This window comes from Drosophila montana, unplaced genomic scaffold (genome assembly GCF_035044405.1).
Source record: "Drosophila montana isolate Dmon_TW-CO22-7 unplaced genomic scaffold, ASM3504440v1 contig_2081_1, whole genome shotgun sequence".
In the NCBI taxonomy this organism is placed as follows: domain Eukaryota; kingdom Metazoa; phylum Arthropoda; class Insecta; order Diptera; family Drosophilidae; genus Drosophila; species Drosophila montana.
In genome coordinates, this window is record NW_026996991.1 from 1,270,752 (window position 1) to 1,293,944 (window position 23,193).

General features: G+C 43.5%; 1 protein-coding gene across 1 annotated transcript; it reads right to left on the reverse strand.

The window, feature by feature from the left end:
* Positions 1-6,173: 6,173 nt before the first annotated feature.
* lov (jim lovell) lies at positions 6,174-21,308 on the reverse strand. Its single transcript, XM_064680068.1, has 4 exons — positions 21,147-21,308; positions 15,944-18,478; positions 11,682-11,813; positions 6,174-7,139 (listed from the first exon to the last, which is right to left on the reverse strand). The coding sequence occupies exons 2-4, from the start codon at positions 18,399-18,401 to the stop codon at positions 6,310-6,312; spliced, it is 3,420 nt and encodes a 1,139-aa protein (XP_064536138.1). The 5' UTR covers positions 18,402-18,478; positions 21,147-21,308; the 3' UTR covers positions 6,174-6,309.
* Between the last annotated feature and the right edge of the window lie 1,885 nt (positions 21,309-23,193).

Sequence of the window (23,193 nt, forward strand, 5' to 3'; positions counted from 1 at the left end):
ACACAACACAAACTGAGAGCTGAGTCCGGCGACTCGACAAACGGCGAACCCCGAGCCCGTCGCTCCGAGCATGTTGCACGCCGAACGCCGCACGCCGAACGCAGGCGCCGCTCATGCTCATACACAGCGAGAGATATACAGTCGTAGCTCGCTATATGCGAAACTGAAAGACAGATTTCTTCGAAGATTGTCAGTTAACTGCTTAAGAGATGTCGTTTAAGAGAGATATGTAGTTCAAAAAGTTTGTATTCGCCATCTAGAGAAGTACAGAAAAACATAAACAAAGAGATGAACCATTTTTTATTTGAAAATCGAAGAGAAGAAGACAGACAAGATGAATATAAGTTTTTTGCGTTGTTTAGCTTAAGTTATAAACACACAAAAAAGAGAGCATCAGATACTATTACTACTATTACTACTAATAATTTTCGAGTTAAGCTTAAAAAAAACCAAGGCTTATAATCGATATCTATCGGTATTATGAAAGTGGAAGAAGATGGCGATAAGCTCGTTCTGCGTGTGAAATAAGAAAATATATATTCCAAAGTTCATGTCTTTGGGTTTTGAAGTTCCTGACATGGACAGATATGTTTAAAATATAGGGCAGCAACTATGAAACATCAGGAAACATTCTCGAGAGAGAAGCATTTCTATGAAAACCCCGATAAGAAAGTGTTGCAAAAACTTACACGTTTTCATAAGTAACTTCGATATGTAAATGAGAATTATATTTCAAGTTTCTAGCTTTCGTAGTAGTTTCTAGCGTGAGTAGTAGTATTATATTATTCATACTTTATGGGAATTACCATATCCATGTTACTGGGCAAGGCTATGGATGAAATACCCTATTTTATGTATATGAGGTTTGACTGTAGGGACTTTGAGAGCGTGAGAAAGAGTACGTGAGCCAGAGAGAGTGAGAGAGAGACAGAGTGAGAGAGAAAAACATAGAGAGTGATTCGCTTAGTGGACTGAATACGGCTTGTTTTAATTTCAGTTTCCATTTCTGTTTCCATTTCTGTTTCAATTTCTGTGTCTGTTTCGGTTTCTGTTTGCCATCCTCACCACCAGCTGTGGCCGTGTGTCTGCACTTGGGGCTTAGGCTTTGTTATTTTTAGCGCCACTCGATTTGGTGTTACGAGGTGGGCACTGCCTGAGCCGTGCTGCGGCTTGGGCTGGTCCGATTCGGGGCGGGACGGGACGGGACGGGGCGGTGCAATGCGTGTGGTGGTCGCATGTCACATGCCGGCGCGCATTGTCTACATTTCGTTGCTGTCGTCAAAGTCTTGCAATGTGACCGTCTCTCGGCAAATGCTGCTAATTGCAGGTGCTCTGCTCAACAGGCAGGTGGGTGGGTGCTTGTGTGGGTGTCTACGTTGCAATTAGTGCAACTAATTAATAATATAGCATGCTAAGTAGTTGCAGTTGCCAGTTCTAGGCAGCTGCCACCACTTGTATCTGCCTATCGATCAATGCAAGATACTTGTGGGTGTGCTGCTGTGTGCCTCTCTCTGTGTGTGTGTGTGGTGTGTGTGTATCTTTTTGCCACACTGATTGGGTATTAATATATGGATACGTGAGCAAATTGTTTAGCATTGGGTCAGCTGCTTAAGTATCTATGGGTATTGACTGTGCAAAGGCCAATTTACATGCAGTTGCCAATCTCAGATGTGAATGCATTTCGAACAAGTTTATATTTAGAATAATGTATAATATAATTCCAAAGTTTGTGCATGCTATATAAATAGCTCTGATTACTAATTGAGTTGGCTTTAAATTAAAATTTATAGATTTTAAAAGTCGATTATTATTGAGAAATTTAAATTTAGTGGTAAATTGAAATCTACCCATCTTGATCTCCCCTTCTATTCAAAAATATGTTTTAAGTGCATCGTATAAAGAATCAAGAGTTAGAATCAACGGTTACCGCAATGTTAATTGCTGTGATAATCTTGAAGCCGAATAAGAAACTTTCGTTTATTTTACCTTTCACCCACATTTGCCACCCAAGAACGTTTAAATAAATTCTGACAAACATCTTTGATCTTGAAAATGAGTAAGAGGCCGATCGGATGTTAAACAAAAAAGTTTCATTCAAACGTTTTTCGCGATTTTTCCACAATGCGTGTGAAATTTTCCGAAACCACGTCTTAACGCGCGCCTTCATCTCATACGGCAATGTGGCTGTGCGTTGATCACCAATCAGTCAGTCAATCATTCAGTCAGTCAGTCAGTCAGGACAAACAGTTTTATATATAGAGATGACATCTAACTTGTAACTCGTGTCAGTTTTGGCCAGGTTCGGTGTGTATAAAGAATCATATCTCAACTTTATTATCCTATGAACCCAGTTCTAACCGTACTCATATTTAGCTGGAAATCTAACTTTTGAGTCCCCCCATTAAGCATGCCTATAAATATAACTGCACACTTTGCAAACACACGCGCCACTCGCTAATTTCTCTCTGGCAACATTTTGGAAATCTCAACGGAAGAAACCAACACACGTGGCTCAGGTGTTTACAGCGGCTGCCCCGGGGCCAACAGCGAAAAGCGAGCATCATCAAATTTTGAGACGGCGCCGCGTGACGCAATTTCAAGACCGATTTCTCGAACCTACAAATCTGCCAAAAGAGCTGTCAAAACAGGTACAAATACAAATGCGCAAACAAATACAAACGCGAGTGCAAAAATGCAGCTGATATGCGGCGGGCGGGCGTTTGAGTTAATGAGCCGTTGACTGACTGCGTCGCGGGTTCAATGGCCACAATTGAGTCACAATATGCATAGAATAGCGCCAGCCGGGAGGCAGAGCATCCCATAGCCAAACATTTGCATACAAATGTTCAGATGGCAAGAGAGTAATATACGCAATCGAGAGTGCCCGACTGGGAAATACCCTACAATCAATTGCGCGACGTTAACTCAGTCTCATTCAGTCTCACATGATTTTAAGAAAATCGCTGTAGTTATCGAATAAGCAGATACTAGTTTATATATACTCAGAAATATATATATTTGATGGGGTCAAATATGGCTTCTTCTGTCTGTTACAAACATTTGTATTAATGCAACATACCCTCTTTACTCATTTCCAATGAGTATACAAATACAGGAATGAGCAGTGACAGGCAGCAGACGACAACAAAGACAAACGGCAAAGGCAAAAGGCCAGGCAACTGGCCATGACTGACACCCCGGCAAGAGGTAGCCGTTGATCCTGATGATGATGAGGCCAAAGAGACTCAGCCAGACCGACGCTTGCCCCTCTGTCCGTCTGTCTGTTTGTCTGTTTATCTGTCCGTCTAACTAACTGTGGCATGAGAAATCGCATGCAATACAAATTAAGCAAATGTTTGATGAAATTTGACTGCGGGCAATTGGAATTGAAGCTGGTGCTGGAATTCGGGGTCTGAATTGGAGTTGGATTTGCAGTTGGAGTTGGTGGCCTGCACCTGCGGCAACTGGCAGGCGTGCTATAGCCGCAAAATCCACAGCAACACGATAAACTCTTCTGATATGTTTGCCGCAGCTGTTGCCGCCAGCATGCATTTTGCTGTCATTTGGCCAAAGCAGATGCAGTTGAATGGAGAGAGCCAGATAGACGTACATGTATGCAAATACAGATGCAGATACGTACCCCATATGGATAGCTCGGCTTTCAGAGCTATGCTGTTGTTCATTTTCCTCGTTTGATGCAGAGGTCGCTGTGGCACAGGTCGAATCCGTTTTATTGGCTGCCCATTGCCACTTTGCTGACAGCCCTTCGACAATTTGGGCAATTGCTGTGGCCGGGCGATGCATCGTGAGTTATGAGTGAACTCACAAAAGACTATTTAGTCAGTCAAATGGCTGAAAAGCAAACAGAGATGTCAAGTTGGTGAACTTTGAGGAGCATTTTACTGGTTTTTTCACTTTCAATTGATATTAACACATCATTGAACTTACCAATATGGTTAAACTCAATGTTTGCATACAGAGCGGTAGATAAACAGTTAGTCAGCTATATTTCATTTTAGATTAAATGATTTTTATTAAACTGATTTCAAGTAATTTTAAAATTATTTTCAGCCCGCCAAAATCCACATAGCTATAAGCTAATTGCTACAACACTGCACAAGTCAGTTTGTGTATTGACATAACCAATAACTCGCTTAACCAATTCTTAGAATTGCTACCATACCATATACTGCAAGCGTAGCTATTTTATCCAACTCAAATATTGAACGACGAGCGTTTGTGTACCTGCTTAACGAGTAACGTACCTAACGAATAACGCAATACTCACTTAACGAACTGCTCACTTGACGAGACACCACACGCGCTTACCGAAGACTGAACATTTTTTTGGAAAAATACATGTTCTCAACATGCCCACTTCCCGCGCAGTTTGTGTAATATTGAATGCCGCCACTTACGTTAACTAAACACTACAAAATTCACAAATTTACAATTATCTCATAAAAATAACTCTGTTTTTTCAATTTTTCTCGTTTTGTCACACGCGCTGCGGTTTGTGTGCCAGACCTATGGAACCACACTACTCACTTAACGAATTGCTCACTTGACGAACGGCGTCGATAGCCTTAGCACAGATACACACCCGCGACTGCAGCATATTCGAGGCACACACCTCGCTGTAGACACAACTATCGCAGGCCGCCACAACTTATCGAACTAAACGATAATATAAAAGTTAGATACATACATATTCAAATTCATAATTTAACATCCTTTGCATGTTTTATATACATATCGCTCTGAAAACATAGATATTTTAGTTGGATTTTATATTAAACCACCTGCAGTCACTATTTAATGAATAATCTCATTTAACTTTTTATTTAATAACCTTTACTAATTATATTCATAACTTAGTCAATATTTTCTGTTTCTTGTGTTTAATTATAATTTAAAATATTTGTTGAGCTTATAAATTATTAAAACTATGCGCGGAAAAATGAGTCACTTGCCAAAACGAGAATCGTTTGGTTCATTTACAAATTCAAATACAAAAACTGATTAATTGAGGGGTATCTGTCTGCCCCCTTCATTATGTTTACCGTTATGTTTGCACTACACTTACACAGCGACCTCTATAAATATATATGTATGCTTTTATTCGAAATGATTCGTGAGCCAATCAACAACTACTCGTATGTAACTCATGAGTTTCGATTGGGTGCATTGGATTTTGCCGGAATGCAATACGACTTATACAGTTACAAATTGCCTAGAGGAGTACGCTTAGACTACAACTAAATAATTGCCGCTGGTTCATAGGATAACATTAAAAATTTTGGTACAGTCATCGTTAATATATATATATATATCCATAGATCAATACTACTAATTTATGTTGTTACGTTATAAATGATTTCTATTTCTTTTCTTTTGTTTTCGCTAATTGTGTCCAGTTGCGGCGATAAATATCGGTATATCGTTTTGGCCAGCAACTGAACTGAATACCCCTAATGCTGATTGGTTTTGGTTATGTTTGCGTCGTATTTACAGATTTCTCTTAATTATAGCTTGCCGTAAACTTCGTTTTGATTATATACTTGCTGAATTACACATACTTACATACATACATAATACAATTAATAATCAATAATCAATTAATAATTAATATATAATAATTAATAATACTTTAAATTAGGTTAAGTGCTCAGTTTTAAGTTTAAAGATTTCATGTATTGCCTCAAATGCTTTGTAAGCTTTGTCATATTCAGTTACTTAGCTTAAAATTAATAATAATTAAACCCAAACAAAAAACACGAAATTATAATTGGGAATAGGAACTAAAAGCACCAGCAAAATATACAAAAATTAATGAAACATAAACTATATATACTAAATTGTTAATCATAAATCAAATATTGTCTTGAGTGCGTGAATTAAATGATCATTAAATTATTCGCTTAATTACATTAATTAATTCATTTATAAACATATTGCAATCGGTTTTCACAGTTGGAAAATGCTTTCGCTTGGCCAGAGTTATGTGCGCAGCGGAGGCGGCAGCGCGGGGCGTGCCGGGGGCGGCTGCGACGATGGCCCCGCACCCCCTGCCACTGTTGCCACACCCGGCGGATGGAGCTGCATGTGCACGCGCTTGGCCCGGTAGCGCTTCAGCTTGCGGCGCGCCATGAACAGGCTCGGGTTGAAGTTGAAGTCGCGACAGCCGTGGTGCGGGGGTGGCGGCGGCGGGGGTGGGGACGAGTGCGAGTGCGAGTGCGCAGCTGCAGCCGCATCCAGCTCGTAGGGCGGGAAGAACATTGGGTTGGCAGCCCAATCCCGCCACATATTTCAATCCTGCGCCCCGCCATTCGCCTGCGCCAGCGTCGCCCCATTACTGGACAGCTCGCTGTGGCGGCGCTGCTCCAGGGCCAGCGGCAGGCCGGCGGCGAAGTCATCGTCCAGCGAGGAGGACTGCTTAGAGCCCACCGACTTGCAGTCCTCGTCCATGCTGACGCCCAGATGGTGCATGGCCACCGCCGCATGGTGGCGCTCCGCTGGCGGCAGCAGGTTCAGCATGCTGAGCGGCAGGCCCGGAAAGCCGCCGGAAAAGTCCGGATAGAAGCCTTGCGGATTGAAGGGATTGAACAGTGCATTGGGTCCGCCCAGCAGATCTGGCTCGGAGCTGCCGCTGCGCGGACCAGCGGGCGGACCCAGCGGCAAGCCCAGCTCCAAGTCGAGCGGACCCAGTCCAGCCAAATCGCTGGGATGTGGCATGGGCGGACCACCACCGCCACCACCATTACCATTGCCGTTGCCACCGGAAGAGCCATTGTTGGCGCCCGAATTGGCATTGGCATTCTTCTCCTTGTCCTTTTCCTTGCGCTCCTTCTTCTCGCTCTTGGAGCTGCCTCCGCCGCCGCTGATGCCCATCTGCAGCATCTCGATGGGCGGTCCGCTGATGCAGTCCTTGCGCAGCTGCTCCAGCTTCAGACTCTTGCCATACTTGCCCCGCACGTACATGAGGAGCGAGTTGTAGGGTATGCCGAAGATGCGCGAGGCCTGCGACGTGGTCATCTTCTTGTTCCACACGTGCTGCAGTGCCTCCGTTAGCTCCGTGTTGGTCCACGAGCGCGGTGGACCGCCGCGTGGCGCCGAATGCTGTCCCTTGGGACGTGGCACTGCAAGGAGAGAGAGAGAGAGAGAGAAGAGATTGATTAGTGCTGTGGCAAAGGCACCTGAGCTACTTTCGGAGCTCCACTGTAGACTTCATCGGGTTATCTCGCGGCGACCATCAGCTAATGTTTCAATCTACGTGGCCCATATGCGGCCTAGACAATTTCGCTGAAAGATTTGCCCATTGTCTGCAGTTGCCTACAGCTCATACACACCCTGTTGTGCCTGTTGCTATACCCTGTACGCATTTACAGTGCCCAAAAGGGGTATAATGAACACTGAAGCCCCATCAAAGTTCTTATGTCTATGTTAGCTATATCCGATTTGTTCTCAGAGACTCTAAGTGCGAGAAGTCGCTGCAGTTGCTCGAAATCGATAAATATCGATTATCAGGTTAAGGTTTTTGAGCTTATCTCAAAGAATTAAAGATATAGACACTAAATTTGGCATGTTTTTGCAGGATTATTTCACTTTTCGAAAACCTGACGCTATTCTGCCCATAGCTGAACACTTTTTTCCAAATCACTAAATTCCATCTCTTAGTCCTCAAAGTTGTGCTATAATCGCACATTAAACACACATTTATATAAAAATACATTTTTTGTATAGGGCTTAGGATATGTCTTAGTCGTGCACACTCTGTAGAGCAATCTTTCTGGTTGTTGCTGCAGTTGTTGTTGTTGCATGTGGCACCTACAAAAAGCGAACGCTGTGGTGGTTCCCATACCCAAAAGCCTGAGCTCGAGCCAGTGCCTCGCCCGACCTTCCATATGCAAATTACGAGCATGGAGCCTCGTCACATGCGCCGCTAAAACTCAATTTAGATCCAAAGATATCGACCAGCCCCACAACGAGAGAGTTGCAGCCACAGGTTCAGCTGGCCCGATCAGCCAATCGACAACAACAACAACAACTTTGAGTTGGAGACAACAACGTGCTGGATAAAGCTCTTGGGGGCGACCATGTCGAATCTCTGCTCTTGGCCCAGTCGCACTTATATGTGGCCAAATTTGCAGTCTGCGATAATTTACAGTTTATTGCAGCTTTTCTTTTGCCTTTTGCCTGATAATATGAAATTTTCTTGCCGAATGTGGCCGATAGCTAGATTTTCTTTAAATGAAATGAAATAAATGTGGCTCGATATTTATGACATGAGAGCATTTTAGACAAAAAGTATTAAGACCGAGGCTTTTAAATAAATTGATATCCATGAATATTGTAGATAGATGTTTCCAGGGAATGTTTAAAAGTGAAAAACTAAGCAAAAATTATTTGAATATTAAAAGAAATTATATGCATGTTTTTCTTATATATAATTATTCCAAGGTTGAGGATACTTAAATCTTAAGTTAAGAACTCCACGTTAAACGCTGCAAAAAATCACGAGGTCTTGAATAAAGGTTTAAAATTTATTTGTGATTTATTATTAATAATCTTTGCTCGGTTTAGATCTTCAATAAGTAAATTATCTCATGAAGAACCTTTCGATAATATTTAAAAGTTAAGAACTTCATGTTGTCGAAGGTGAATAATAGAAAGCTGAAAATAACTTGACCTCAAGCTGCCCAAGCTCCGAAATATTCACAAGAATTAAAAAACGTTCAAAAAATAAACTTGAATATTATCTTTATATTCAAACATTAAATTATTTTCTATTTAAGTAAAAACTTTAATTGTGTACACTCTAAGCCTGAAGTACTTGGACCCTTGCGCTTAGTAGAGCCAGCTTATTAGTTCTAATCGCATTTAAGCAAAATTTCTTATACAACACAATTGTTATTTGTTTTGTGCTTGTTATTTCTGCCGTTGACACAATTTATATTTGCACAAGGGTCAAAACGTAGGTCTGACCTTTTATTCCGATGAACTGACTGCAACAAGAACAAGAGGCAGAATCCGAGTGCAAAAATGCAATTGTTGAGACTCTCGAGTTGTTGTTGTTGTTGACGTTGTTATTGCTGGGTTCTAATAAGGTACCTCTGCAGTCTGCAGACAACCCGCTTGTCTCTGACCCCCGCCACGCCCCACCTCACAACCGACAAAATGAAATTTGAATTTGTTACAAATCGCAAATCACGTTTTCAGACACAAACAACTGACGGCGGAGAGGGGCAGAGACAGTGACAGAGAGAGAGCGAGAGAGATAGTTGAGAGAAGCAAAGAAAAAAAAACAATCGAAAAATGAACAAATGAATGTGAACAAATCAGTTAATCACACCCACACGAATACTACGAATGCACAGGCCCTAGAAATGTGATAGCCCCCCCCCCCCCCCCCTCGCCCTGCCTGAGGTATAGCCCATGCAACGTTGCCGGTTTGAGCCAAGTGCTTGATTCTTATCAAAGCTGGCCAAAAAAAAAAAACAGAAAAGAAAGAGAGCTGAACAAAACCCGTTTGCCAGATTCGCAATAAAGAATATCGTGGTATACGCCAGATTTGCGCTTTTTAGCACAGTTTTATTTACTGTTTCACATTGTTGTAATTTAAACAGCGATTGTCATGGTCGGGATGAGTCGTAGGAGTCTCCGGGCTCGGAGATGAGCTGCCCGAAGATCGGCTCAGATACGAGCTTTGTTGTGGCATTTCGCTTTTGGCATGCCAAACATCTGATCACGACTCGCTGTAACTGCGGCTATTGATGAGAAAATTAAGCAATTAAATGTGATCGGGTTGAAAGTGTGTGCGAAATGAAGTGGAAAGATCAGCCAGATTTCAACAGTTACAACAGATCGCTATAAATGTAAAGCAAGTAGATCAAAATCAAAGCTCAAACTGGCCAAGAACCGAAGCGGTTCGAACCCGAAATCTCAATCAAACCAGCGCATTAGTTCAAAATTGACAAACTTTTTAGATTATTCAAAATTCATTCGTATCTCCGAACTCCAAACACGTAAGCCCAAAGGTTTGTAATCCCAACAAATCCCTCTATATTTCACTTAGCCCTGCAGCCTGGCGCCTGCTGCATTTAAGAGATCATTCCGGAGATCACTTGAGCTCGGAGCCAATCTTTCATTCATAAAAGCGCTGGCCAAGCACTTAACCCATCAACGCGAGGCCAACTGTCAAATGAGCTGTCAAAACGCGTTGCTCACATGGCTCAAACCGTAAGCTAACAATCATCGAGCAAATGCCCCCTTTCACTCCTTTTTCCCCCTTTTCCCTCTCTCGCTCTTTGTGCACTCATTTGTCAATCACATGACAATCAAGGAAATAGATAATTGATTTCTGAACCACATTTTGTATATATTATAGATATATATTATTTCCCCACACAGAAAAACTTCATTAACTTTCTGAGGTTTCACTTGCATTTGAAATAAAAAAAAACGACTGCGTTTATGGAGCTGACTATTTGTCAATCAAGAGCTATACAGGTTGAGAGAGTAAGAAAAAACGACGTTTACGATATGCATAGGTGCACATGTTGATCCATTGAAGAAACAAACAACGCTTCGAAGTGCCAGCCCAGTTGAGCTGCACAGGAAAACCACAAAAACAAATTTGCCGCCTCACATGATCGCACGAGTGATCGCGTCTCGACTGATCAAGAGTGCTGCTGAATGTGAAGAGCAGGGCTGGATGGAGGGTAGAATGCTAAAAGGAAATGAGCACGCATTGCAATTCAGTGTGCTTTTTTTTTTTTGGTGTGTGTTTCAATCTGGCAAAGGGGGAGATCAGCGATCGGCGATCAGTCGATTTTTTCTGAGAATATCAAGGTTTATAGATCACTTACAAAAAGATCTTGTAAATACAAAGAATGTGCTCTAAGTTAATAAAGATCTTTCATTGATATTTACTTATCTTGGCTTAGATCGCGATTCTCAACTGATCACAGCTGATCTTTCATAAGTGTTGATCAGATCACTTTAATTGGTCTTAAGTATGATCAGCAATTATTGTATTTTACTTTAAGGTAAACTGACATGTGCTGATCATCGATCTTAGGTTCATTTAGGTAATCTTAAACTAAGGATCGGATAAGTTTTAGAGTCCACTTTAAACTATACAAGATCACAGCAATTTTAGCTAATATTCCCTACAGATCACAAACAGATCTATATTAATAGCGATCCATAACTAATATACCCCAGCGATTACAGCTGATCTTTTGTCTAACTTTATGGCCACTGATATTTACCGATCGCCGATCTAAGGCTAAAGACCAGACACCTACTAAAGTGTTTGTTGCTATTGCCCAAGCTCGGCGACGTGATCAAAAGTGCAGCAACTTTTGGCTGAACACAGTAAAAAGAAAAACCATCAGCGAGAGATCAATCAGTCAGGTGTGAAGTAAGGCACGAAACGGCATAAGGTATAAGGTATTGTATAAGGTTTCAGGGAGACGCCGGCAACGGCAGCACCGACTGCAAAGTGATCGACATGGCAATCATGTTGAATGGATTTTCAACCTTTCTCGTTGTATGATTTTTCTTCTTCTGCTTTTGTTTTTATTGGGTTCGAAGTTAACGCTCAGAGGTTAATTAGCTGTTTGTTTTTCACGTACTACGCGAGATGTGCAGGGGGCTTTTTTTTTATGGCTACTTACTTTTCTTTTTGAGAAACGGCGGCGGACCGCCGGGCATATCGCGTGGATCGCTCATTTCCATTAGCGGATTGTAGAGTTTGCCAGGATCAATGCCGGGCGGAAATAGGCCAAGCGGCGAGTCCAGGCCAAACACTGTAGAGCAGAGAGAAAAGAAATGATGATAGGTTAGCAAAGAGTTACTTAAATCAAGCTCAAGTCTTTGGCTCATCAGCTTTGATATCTGTTATAAGAAATATTAAACGAGCAAAACTTGCTTATTTATAAGTTGCCTACAATTTGCCTTTATATAAAACTTATTGCAATTGCAAATGTTTCCATAAGCGACTCATTTTCCAGCTCAGTGAATGCCCAACTAACAATGGAATAGACACAAACACGAACACGAACACGTACCTCCGAGACGGGCAGACCCCAAGACTATGCCAATTGAGAGTGCATCTGGGCTCCAGAAGTGGATGTGGATGGTAAACAATGGAACGTCATTATTCGATTAATAATTTACGCTTCGAGTGCACTTCTTCACATGAGTGAAACAATTGAAGCGCTGATGAGGCGGCGACGACGAGAAAGGCACTGAAAAAGGATCTAAAGGATGTGCACAGAAAGCCAAAGCAGGTGGGTGTATTTATGTGTGTGTGTGTGTGTGTGTGTGTGTGAGTGGGGGATAACGCATAACATTGACATTGTGCTGAATGATTTCATAAGTACGCGAATGCGAACTCAAGACACAACACACAGCCACACCCCCACCCGCACACACGTATACTCGCACATTGTAGTCGCATATGAATAAATGAGGGCGTGTAGGGGAAATATACATATTTGTATCTGTATCTAAAGACTGTGTATCTGCTGCATAATGACACAAATAACGAGCGCGCATTGTTTGCGACGCGCTCTGCTCGAGTATTCAAGACATTACAACACGCTGCGTATACGTAATATGCGTTTCTTTCGCTATGCTCCACCTCCTCCTCTTATCCTTCTTAGAATCAAAGCAAGTCTCTGCTTTGCCTGGCGAAATTAGTGCGGATTTCTTTTCACGTCTTTTCTCAAGGGTTCTAGAACAAGACAGCCACTGACTTGTACACACACACACACACACACGCGCATACACGTCACATGCTATTAGTTCAATGATTTTCACGCCGAAATGCGGCTCGCAAAAAAATAAATCACATTCTTCATACGGCAAAACGTTGGTAAATCTTTTTCTGCGGCTGTCTGCAACGCTTCTGTTTGCCCACAGAGAGAGTGAGTGTAGGGTAAACAATGAAGGGTATAAGGACTATGTCAAGGGTTATGTAACATTTATATAAATTTGAGAGCTAAGAGATTCATGAAATGAAACATTAATAATATACATTTGTTGAGTTGACGCTTGTCAAAGTAATGACTACAAAAAGGGATTGTTTGAGAGTGCATTTAGGAATCCAAAGAACAAACTGATTAAAAGACTTTTTGCTGTATATCTCTAATGATTCAAAACTTCATAAAAGTATTGGAAGAAACTCTCTGTATGTATATCTAAAATATATTCAGAAAATTCCTGGATTTATCTATACTTTCTCAAGACTTTGGTTTTGCTCCTTAATCTGCTCGAGTTGGCGCTGATCCTTATAGATACCAACACATCTCTCTCTCTTTCTCTCTCTCTCACACTCTCTCTCTCTCTCTCTCTCTCTCTCTCTCTCTCTCTCTCTCTCACTCTCTCTTTCTATTCTATTATACTCCATTTTTTCTAGCTGACAATATATCGTTCTCATTATAAGATACTTCTTAAGTAAGAGAATATTTTAGTCGACTTGCTTTGTGTGTAATACTTCCTTTTGCATTTCTTTGCCAAGTCGAGGCTTCTTTCTTGTATCCTTGGCTGGCATTCATTGCCTGCAGCCTGTTTATGCAGTAGTTAGCGAGCTGGTCGTATGACCCCCCTTCGTTTGGGATGATGTACAACCCACCCCCCCCTACCCTTAAGTCAACCATCTTCCCATCATAGCTTTGCATTGCCCTGATATGTTGGCTGAAATTTTTGTCGCATTAAAAGGTATTGCGCTTCCTGCGACTCGGTATTTTCGTACAATTTTTCATATTTTTGTATTTTTGTGCCTTAATTTATTTTATATCCTGTGTGCGCGTCGCGCCTGTCAGAGACCGAGTTTGAGGTCTGCATTTGGCGCTGGGGCCAAAGGGGGGCTGGACTCCCCAAACGGATATTATTAATATGAATATCGCGCGACTTATATGCAAAGTTTTATACGAAAAGGGAAGCGACGACGAGGACGAGCAGAAGCATGACGAGGACTGCGAGGAATCAGGATTCAGGTCTCGACACACAGGACTCTGTATTTTTATTTATGCCGCCGACGCTGCCAAAGTTGTTTGCCAAAAGGTTTAAGTCGCTGCAGCACCGTGTGGCATACTTTAAACACAAACACAACGTGCAACACACACCCTGTGTGTGTGTGTGTGTAGGGTTGAGGAGGCGTGGCAGTTGTCTGTGTGCTGTTTGGCAACTTAAAAGTCATTTCACTAAACGTCTGCCGACAGTTTGAACTCGCAGCGACTGAGAGAATTGCAAGCACACACATAAACACACACATTGCTTCACATGTTGCCAAAGACACAACATAAATTTCTAGCGCTCTGCACGCAACGTGCAACCCCTTCTCAGCACCCCCCTTTTGCACCTTTGGTTGTGTGTGTCTCTCCTTCTGCCTCGGGTGACATAAATATACAAAAAATCATATATAAACCGCAATTGAATTTATTTCGACTGCAACTCCAACTTTGCAACTTTGCACCAACCGCAAATGCAGCGCCCAACTGCCGCCTAGTCGTAGGCAAAGTTGCTGAGTTGCCGACAGGGGTATAGCAAGGGGGCAGGGGGGAGGGGTTGCAATAACTAAACTGTCAAATTATTAGAGGCGCACTTGCAGCTCAGTTTGTCACATTTCAGTTTTCAGTTCATTTCAATATATCTTATGAGTTGTCAACTAGCAAAAATTGTTTATGACTTAATTAGGAATGAAAATGAATGGGGGAAGTGGTTTAGCGGGGTTTCAAGGGGCATGAGTGGGTAATAGCTTTAAGCCGCAGCGCATAACTTTGTGACTTGGCAAAAACAATCTAAATGTGAATATATGAAGAAATTCTTTGAAATTCCAGTTATGTTGGGCACAACTAGTGTGAGAATCGCAGAGAGAGAGGTCGTATGAACATATATGTGGAAGTGAGGAAAATAGACTACAAAAAAAGGGGAAAGGAGAATTTATAAGACTGAAGTTGAACAGCAAATGGGGTAATTACCTCTACGAACGACTCTACAGTTGATAAAGGCTAAGCTACTGCGAGAACCGCAGAGAAGGGTCATATGCAATTATATGTGCTAAATAAAAGTAGGGAAAGGAGGAATTACAAGCGTGAAACTGAGCAGAAAACGGAGTTATCCACTTCATGAGAGAATCTACAAGTGATATGGTTGAACATGCATGGGAAAGCTGTCAATATATTGTATTATTTGCAGAATGATGAAGGTTTTCGATTGAAGTTTAACTAAGAAAACTGTTGAAAGATGAGCTCTTCTATTTATATTGGTCAACCCAATGTAATCCCATATCTGGATTTTTCCGCATTCTTTCCTTGGAACTTGTTGGTGCAGAATATTTTCCATAAATGTCCATAAAAGCGCATTAAGTTATACACAGCGCAAAAAATACGAATAAAGCAGTTGGAGAGTGTGAATACCCACTCGGGGGCGACCCTAATGCGTTTAAAGGCTTTGCGACAGCTTTGGCCATGGCAACGACTGCAGGAGCTCAGCAAAAAGGATGCTTATGCAGTCGGTGCCACTTTGATGTCGCCGGCAAAGCGACAGGAACGGAGACAGGGATAGGCAGGGGAGAAGGAAGAGAGGAAGGGACAGAGACAGAGACAGAGACATCGACAACGACAGTGGCCACATGTTGCATGCCGAGTGGCTGCCACGCTGTGGGGCAAGGGACATGCGAGCTTATTAAAAGTGGAGTCGCTTGAGCGTACGTGCGCCAAGGAGTCACAGAGTCAAGGAGTCCAATCAGGGGCAGAGGAGGAGGAGCTGGGCAAACGGGAGCTGCCTGCAGGGACTGCGTTTATTAGGACTTCCGCTTGTTTTTTTTTTCAAGCTCTTTGGTGGAGCGAAATTTGTTTAGGACAGCAACAGGATGTGCAGGATGTGAAGCCTAACCCAGTGACCTCGCAAAGATAACGCGTTTTCTACTTACTGTGCGGCGGCGTTAGCGTCAACGCCGAGGACATGCCGGGAAAGGGCAGCGGCGACGGCGGATGCGGCTGTCCGTCCTGTGGATTATAGTGGCCAGGCAGGCTCATGGGCGAGGTGGGCGCGAACTCCTTGCAAAAGTCCTTGCCAAAGTCTTTGCCAAACTCCTTGCCAAACTCCTTGCCGAACTCCTTACCAAACTCCTTGCTTAGCCGATTCATGCTCTCCTCGAGCCGTTCGTGCGGCGCCTGGCCCGGACAGCCCGAACCCGGCGCCCCGTTGTGTCCACCGAAGGGCGGCAGTCCCATGGGCCCCAGAAGATTGCTGGCGAATGCATTGTGCTCCCGCTGCAGCGCCTGCTCCCGGCTCTCCCGGAGATCGCGCGGATCACGCTGGTGCATGGCCGCCGCTGCGGCGGCCGCGGCCAGCGACATTTCCATTTGGTGTTCCATGTGATGAAACGGATTCTCGCCGGCGCCTGCTGCGGCTACGGCGGCAGCGGCCGCGGCGTGCATTTGCGCCTCCAGCGCCTCCATGTGGCAGGGCGGGCTATCGGGCAGGCCGTGCGGACGCATACCTGGCGGCGGAAAGGATAAAAGTCCATTGTTGCCCGGCGCGCAGCTGCTGTTGGGCGTGTGGCTGGGCGTCGATGTGGCGCTGGGCTTCGCGTTCAGCTGTCTGATGTCCTTCAGGGACAACATGATGCGTTGGTTGTTGTCCTGCAGCTTGCTGCTGTTATTGTTGTTGTTGTTGTTGTTGCTCTCGCCGTCCGAGGAGTGCGCATGGCTGGTGTCCTGCTTGTCCTTTTTGGTGGTGCACAGATCCTCGGGCCCGTCGCTGGGACAGGGCGACATGGCAGCCGCATTGGCGGCGGCAACTGCCGCCTGTCGCCGCAGCTCGTTGGTCGTGTGTATAAGCTCTTCGATGTCCTGCTCCTCGTCCTCGTCCTCATCCGCATCTTGATCATGGTCGTGAACGTGCTCGTGCTCGTGCTCATGCTCCTCCTGCTCTCGCTCGTGCTCGTGCTCGTGCTCCCGCTCCTGATCCTCGTCCTCTTCCTCATCGAGCTCCTGTTCTGCCTGATGATTGCTGCTGCCGGGCGTAATGAGGGGTAACGCGCGCTCCTGCTGCGGTTCCCTGTGCCCGCCCGGCTCTCGCTGCTCGGCTTCATCTTCGGGCTCATTTGTTTGCTGGGACTGCTGCTCATCCTGCTCCATGGGAATGACCTCGTCCGCTGTGGAACGCTTCTCGCTCTGCTCCTGTTCCGGCTCCTGCTCCTGCTCCTCCCGCAGCTCATGTTTGATCACAGTTTGCAGCGCCGCCGTCTCCGATGACTCCGGTTTGTTGAGCGCAAAGTCGTGTGGAACATCGCCCGAGCGTCGCCGTGGACGCGCCTGCTTGCGTCGCGGCATGGGCGAACTGCCACCCAGCTCTTGATCGCTCTCCGGCTCCCGATCGCACTCCTGTTCCCGCTTGCGGCGCAGACTAAGCGCCGCCATGGCGCTGGCCGGATTGCCAAAGAGCCGGCTGGGCATAATCAGCTTGCCAGATGCTGGCCTGACCATCGAGGGCGACTCGTCCTCGTAGCTGGAGGAGAGCAGTGAGGAGGCGTCCAGCAGGTTGAAGTCGTCGGGCGAGGCAGCCGGCGTGGGCGTGTGCTCCGGCACGGAGCTCTCGACAAGGCCGCGCACCTGCAGCGACTCGCCCGCCTGGATGAGAGTCTGGAGGCGCTGCTGGGGCACGCTGATCTCGCCGCGGTACATGAAGTCCACAATGGCCTGAACGACCCAGCCGCGAAAGTCCTTCAGCACGATCACCGGGTGCTTGCAGGGCGTCTCGGCGAAGACGCGCTGGAAGAAGGGCGAGCAGGCGGACAGAACCATTTTGTGGGCCCGTATTGAGGTCTCCGCGCAGACGAGGGTCACATCCACCAGGGTCTTGGTCTGCAGCAGGGCGTCGAAGGCGCGCAATATGTGATTCTGATGGTTGTTCCAGCGCAGGCTATAATGATCCTGTGTGGCCGCCAGGGAGGCGCTAACCGCTGTGGGCGTGGCAGGTGGACTGTGCGTCGTTGTGGCCGCCACTGCGGCTGCTGCTGTGGCCGTAGTGGTTGCCGTTGTGGTCGCCGATTGGCTCATGTTCAGCGGCAGAGCTGGCGGCGTGGGAGGCGTTGTGGGCGGTGTTGTGTGCATTGATGCATGGGCGTGGCTGTGCGTCGAAGGCGCCGGCATCGGCATTGGCAGCGGCATTGGCATCTGATGATGCGTATGATGCTGATGATGATCCGCGCCCGCTCCGTTCGTGCCCGTGACCATGCCCGGAGGCGTTGTTGGTGGCTTTGCTAGCAGCGGCAACGCAAGCGGCGCTGGCGCCACCTGGCGGCCAAACTCGTTCATATGCAGCGCCAGCGGCAGCGACGTCAGTTTGCAGCGTTTTATCAGCTCCTCGGCGTCCTTTAACATGCCCCGTACACCTACAGCTGCGCTCAGCCCCAAAAGTCACGTGTCGCACCTCAAAACTGCTGCGAGACGCTAGATAGCTGCAAAGAGGAAGAAGAAAGATGTAGGTTAGAGGCGAATGTGCAAAAGCTTAGGCATAATGCGTTGCATAATGTATTCGGATTTGCTACACTGAGCGAAACTTTGAGACAGAAGTAATGGACTTCATACTTAAAGTAAATATTTTGCTTAAATAAATTTAATTTTTGTGTTAAGAGAAGAAAACCTGTATACACATATTGAACGTAAAACGTTCCCACTCTTAACATATATTTAATTGAGGTCTTTTTTCTCCGAGTGTACTCGGGTACTCATGACATATGCCATGTCGTGTATGTGTTGTGATAATATGTTAATGAGTCGCGGCATATATCATCTTTTCTCCGCCCTATGCCTCACATTTTCGGTAAATCCCAAGCACAACAAAAGCCAAAACAATGAATGCACAGCAAAAGCTAACAAGAACAACAAAAAAGAAGAAGTGAACAAGAAGAAGACGAGCAAACGCACATGAAGCAATCAGAGTCGGGTACGTGTCGTGTCGCATATCCTTGAGGATATCACATGCAGATGTGTGATGTGTGATAATGGCTCACTGCTCGCCTACCCCTGCCCCCTGCCCCTGCCACCAGCCCTTCTCCACATTCCGCCTGCCTGCAGCTTTGCCCGTCTGTCTGTCTGTCTGACTGTCTATCGTTCTGCGCGCCTCTGTCGCCGACTGTGTTTTTGTTTATCTAAGCCTCACACACACAGACGCATGCAAAGTGGAAATTATGATTAAAATAGATGTTAAAATTTAAAGAAATCTTATGAAGAATACTCAGATATAACAAATTTTGCTTGAAAGCGTCCCAACAATTGATTAAATCCGATGTTTTCAATAACTTTAGGTTCTATCTAACAGATGTCAATTTGAATATATTCTAATCTAGTTAAGGATCCTTCTCTGTTTTTTCTACACCAAAATACAGTTAATCGATACAAATATATCGCAATTATAACAGTTATCAATAAATTATAACAGTAATCAATAAATTTAAGGAGATTTCTATTGATTTATTCCAATTTTAAACACAAACTCTTTTTATTCTGGAATATTTTTATTTTAATTGATCTTAAGTTTCTATTATTTTTCTATTATTAATATTTATTTTGAAAATTATTTATATAGAAAATCAAAATTCTTAGGATGCTTGGAATTTCGAACATTTTCTACCATTAAATTTGTCCATTTATATGCGCATGACAACCATTGTGCTCTTCTGAGCTTTTTTTACGCATCTCGGTGCGTGGCATCTAATTAATTCAGCAACTGTCTGGCGTGGCGTGCCGTGCTTCTAGCCGTGCCTCTACCCCGCCCGTGCCTGGCGCTGCACGCTGCGTGTGTGAATTTAAAAAACAGTCGCCAGCTGCCTGACAACGCCTGAGAAACACAGGAGCAGAGCCAGTCGAGATCCTAGCCAAATGCTTAATGCCAAAACCAACTAGCTTCATTGCCAGCGATGCAAAATTAAAAAACTTTACATTTGCCCGGCGTAAATAAACATTTTTATTTGCCGTTAGCTGCGGCTGCAACCGCTGCTGCTGCTGCGTCTTGAAGCGGTTGCCAGTTGGCGCTGGGTACTTGGCGAAAACCGCATATTAACACATGCTGCTGCGCCAGGATGCGGCGCCAACTGGGCCAGGACCCACGTCTGAATGCAACAATGTGCAATTAGCAGGCATGCGGCATGCGGCATGTGGCATGTGGCATGTGGCAAGCGCCATTCGGCATCTTTTTTCCTTGCATCTCATTTGCGGTGCGCAACTGACGCGACTAAAGTAACTGCGGCAAACATTTTTTATTTATTTACTCGCGTATTTTACTTTCGAGCGTTGCCAAACGCGACACAGTTCAAAAAACATTTAATGCCACTTGCTACCTGTGGGTGCAGCAGAGTAGGAGGCAGGCAGAAGCAGATGAAGACTTGCACGAGCTTTTAATTAATGTCGCAGTAAGTCAGTCAGATTTACTAGCAGAGAACTCGGATTTGGGCTTAAGGCGGTCCCTGGCTTTACCCAAGCCCAAAAGAAGAAAAAAAAAAGAGTTGTCAATGTGGCATGCCACAAAGTTAGGGCTTTAAGAAGTTTAAAAAAACTAAAAATAATTTAAGAAAAAACAAGTCATTCTTCTATTTCTAGGTAGATGTTTCGTCAATAAGACAACTTAAGAAAAAGCAGGACGACGGTTCAATCCACAAGGTACTTTGTTGGGTTAGGCCTTTAATTTTAATTATATTTCTTAAATTTCTTACGATTGTCTGAACTCTAAAACGATTCAAGTTTGCAGAGGAATAAATGGATAAATATTGCTAAATAAAGCTAAAAATCCAAGCTAAAGACCAGTTTGGCTTTGCGAATATTCAGGTGTGCTTCCACCCTTAAACTGTCAACGTCTTAACTCAAGATCGGATAAATTCCATACCCTTTTGGGGTGGGCTATCAAATAACCCTACTTTGCATATTATCGAAAAATAAGCTTGTTTTTATAATCAGATTGTTGTGTGCGAATATTTGTTACTGCTATGGATATTTATTGCAATATATTTTAATGCAAAGATAAATTCGAAAATATATCTAGACGATATAGACCAACATTATTTATATTAATAATAATAATAAAATATTGTTTATGTATAAATTTCGATTTGGTTAATGTCCCTTACGTACCATCCACGTATCTCTATTCTGAAGTTGTATGCTCAGCAATATCCTTTCCAAATTCTTTTGATTATCTATATGCTGATTATATTTGTTTTCGCATATATTTGCATTTCATTCACTTGGCTCAGTTTATTATAATATTAACACAGTTTTTAGTTTTCGATAACATTTCGCTTGCTTTTAACTGTGAACACAAATTAGGTAGTTGAAATTAGATATGCGTGTTTTATTATTGTATTTCACATATGTTTTTTGTTTTCTATTATTATTATAATCGTTCTTCAGGTGTGCGAACAAAAGACACATACAAGCACGGAAGATCTCACACACACGTGTATACACACGGGTTCTACGTTCTGGGCTCTGATTTCGCTGTGATCTCAAAAAAGTGCGCGTACGCGTCGAGGGTTTGCCACAAACTGATTCAAAGCAATGCAAATAAATGCGCAGCAAGTTGGGAGTACGCTTCACATGTGAATGTGGGTATGGATATGGATATGGATATGGCAAAGAGACCGAGCGGCTCTCACCCTCACGCAACACGCAGCCCGCAGCCCGCACCCTCAAATGGCAACACACACACACTCGCACACACACACACACACACACACTGATATGTGTTTATGTGGGCAGGATCAGCATCTCTCGCTCTCAGCTCGTCTCTCTCGCTGCGCACTCGGCACGCCGCAAAATTTCCACACTTCTGCAGGTGATAATCAGGTGTGTGTGTATATATGTGTGTGTGTGTGTGTTGACACATGTACAACAGGCACAACAAACAGTGCAACACGCAAGTAAATAAACACTGCCTCGCACAGGTAACTGACAGGCTGGACATAAAGGTCCTGGCACAGGTATTTTGTCCAATTAAATGGCCGCTGACAGATCAATTTGTGGGCCCATTTGCAGCGGCCATAAACCTGTGTGTGTGTGTGTGTGTTTGCTTAAGTGTGTGTTGCACTCGATCCCTCAATTTGTTTAGCAAATTTCACAGAATTTATTTTGGGTTTCATTTGAAAAATCCGCGTTTTATGATAGGCGCGACAACCAAAACATAAATTGTCGGTTTAAAGCGGTTCACAATTATGTTGATTTTTGCATTGTGTGGCTATTAACTAAGCAAACGGATTAAATTAGTATTTTAATTTATTATTTTTTCAAGTTTTTTTGTGTTTTTATTGATAGAGAGGATTTCAATCTTTTAAAATGACAAAAACTCGTTATTATTTGGATAGAGTTTTAAAAATGTACCAATCAAGCAAAAAAGTTTAAAGTTTTAGCAGATTGAGAAGAGATGAAACAAATACCTTAAGTTCCCACCGATTAGGCAAACCAAATTTCTAGCGGCATGAATTTTATTTAAAAACTTAAACAAAAATATATAATAAACACATTATTTTTCATAGTTGTATCATCCAATATATTTTTTAAAGAACTTTAAACTTTATATATATTTATTTTATATTAAAAGCTTGTTGTTTTTGACTTTATTTGGGTAAGGAAGATTTTATTTCTTAATCTTTATCATATATACATATATCTATTTTGATTCAAATATATTTTTTTTTTTTGATAATTGAGTTTAAGGTAATTATTCTTTTATCCGATTTCAGATTCTAAGAAATCTTTTTATTTATCGAAATTTTGATATTTTTAACCTTGGCAATATGAAGCTCAAGTTTTTATGATTTATTTTGAATGTTTTCTTCCTTTTTTTATAGAATTCACCGTTTTTTAAAACTTTTCATTACCATTTAATGTTATCAAAAATGCCCGATAGAATGTTTCAAATATTCAGTTGGTTTTTCTGTAGATTCCGTTAAGTCCTTTTTCTTTATCAAAACACGTCCATCTTCGGACAGCACACACAGACAACTGTCTCAGGAATTGTCTTCAATCGAGTTTTTTACCATTCACATGTGAGCGCACGCATTTTATCACATACTTTTAAAAAAGAGTTAACGGTATTTTTTGGCGTCGGCACGAGCTCGTAACGGTTAACGGTAACCCCACGCTCTGTCTGTGTGTGTGTATGGGTGTATGCGTGTGTTCT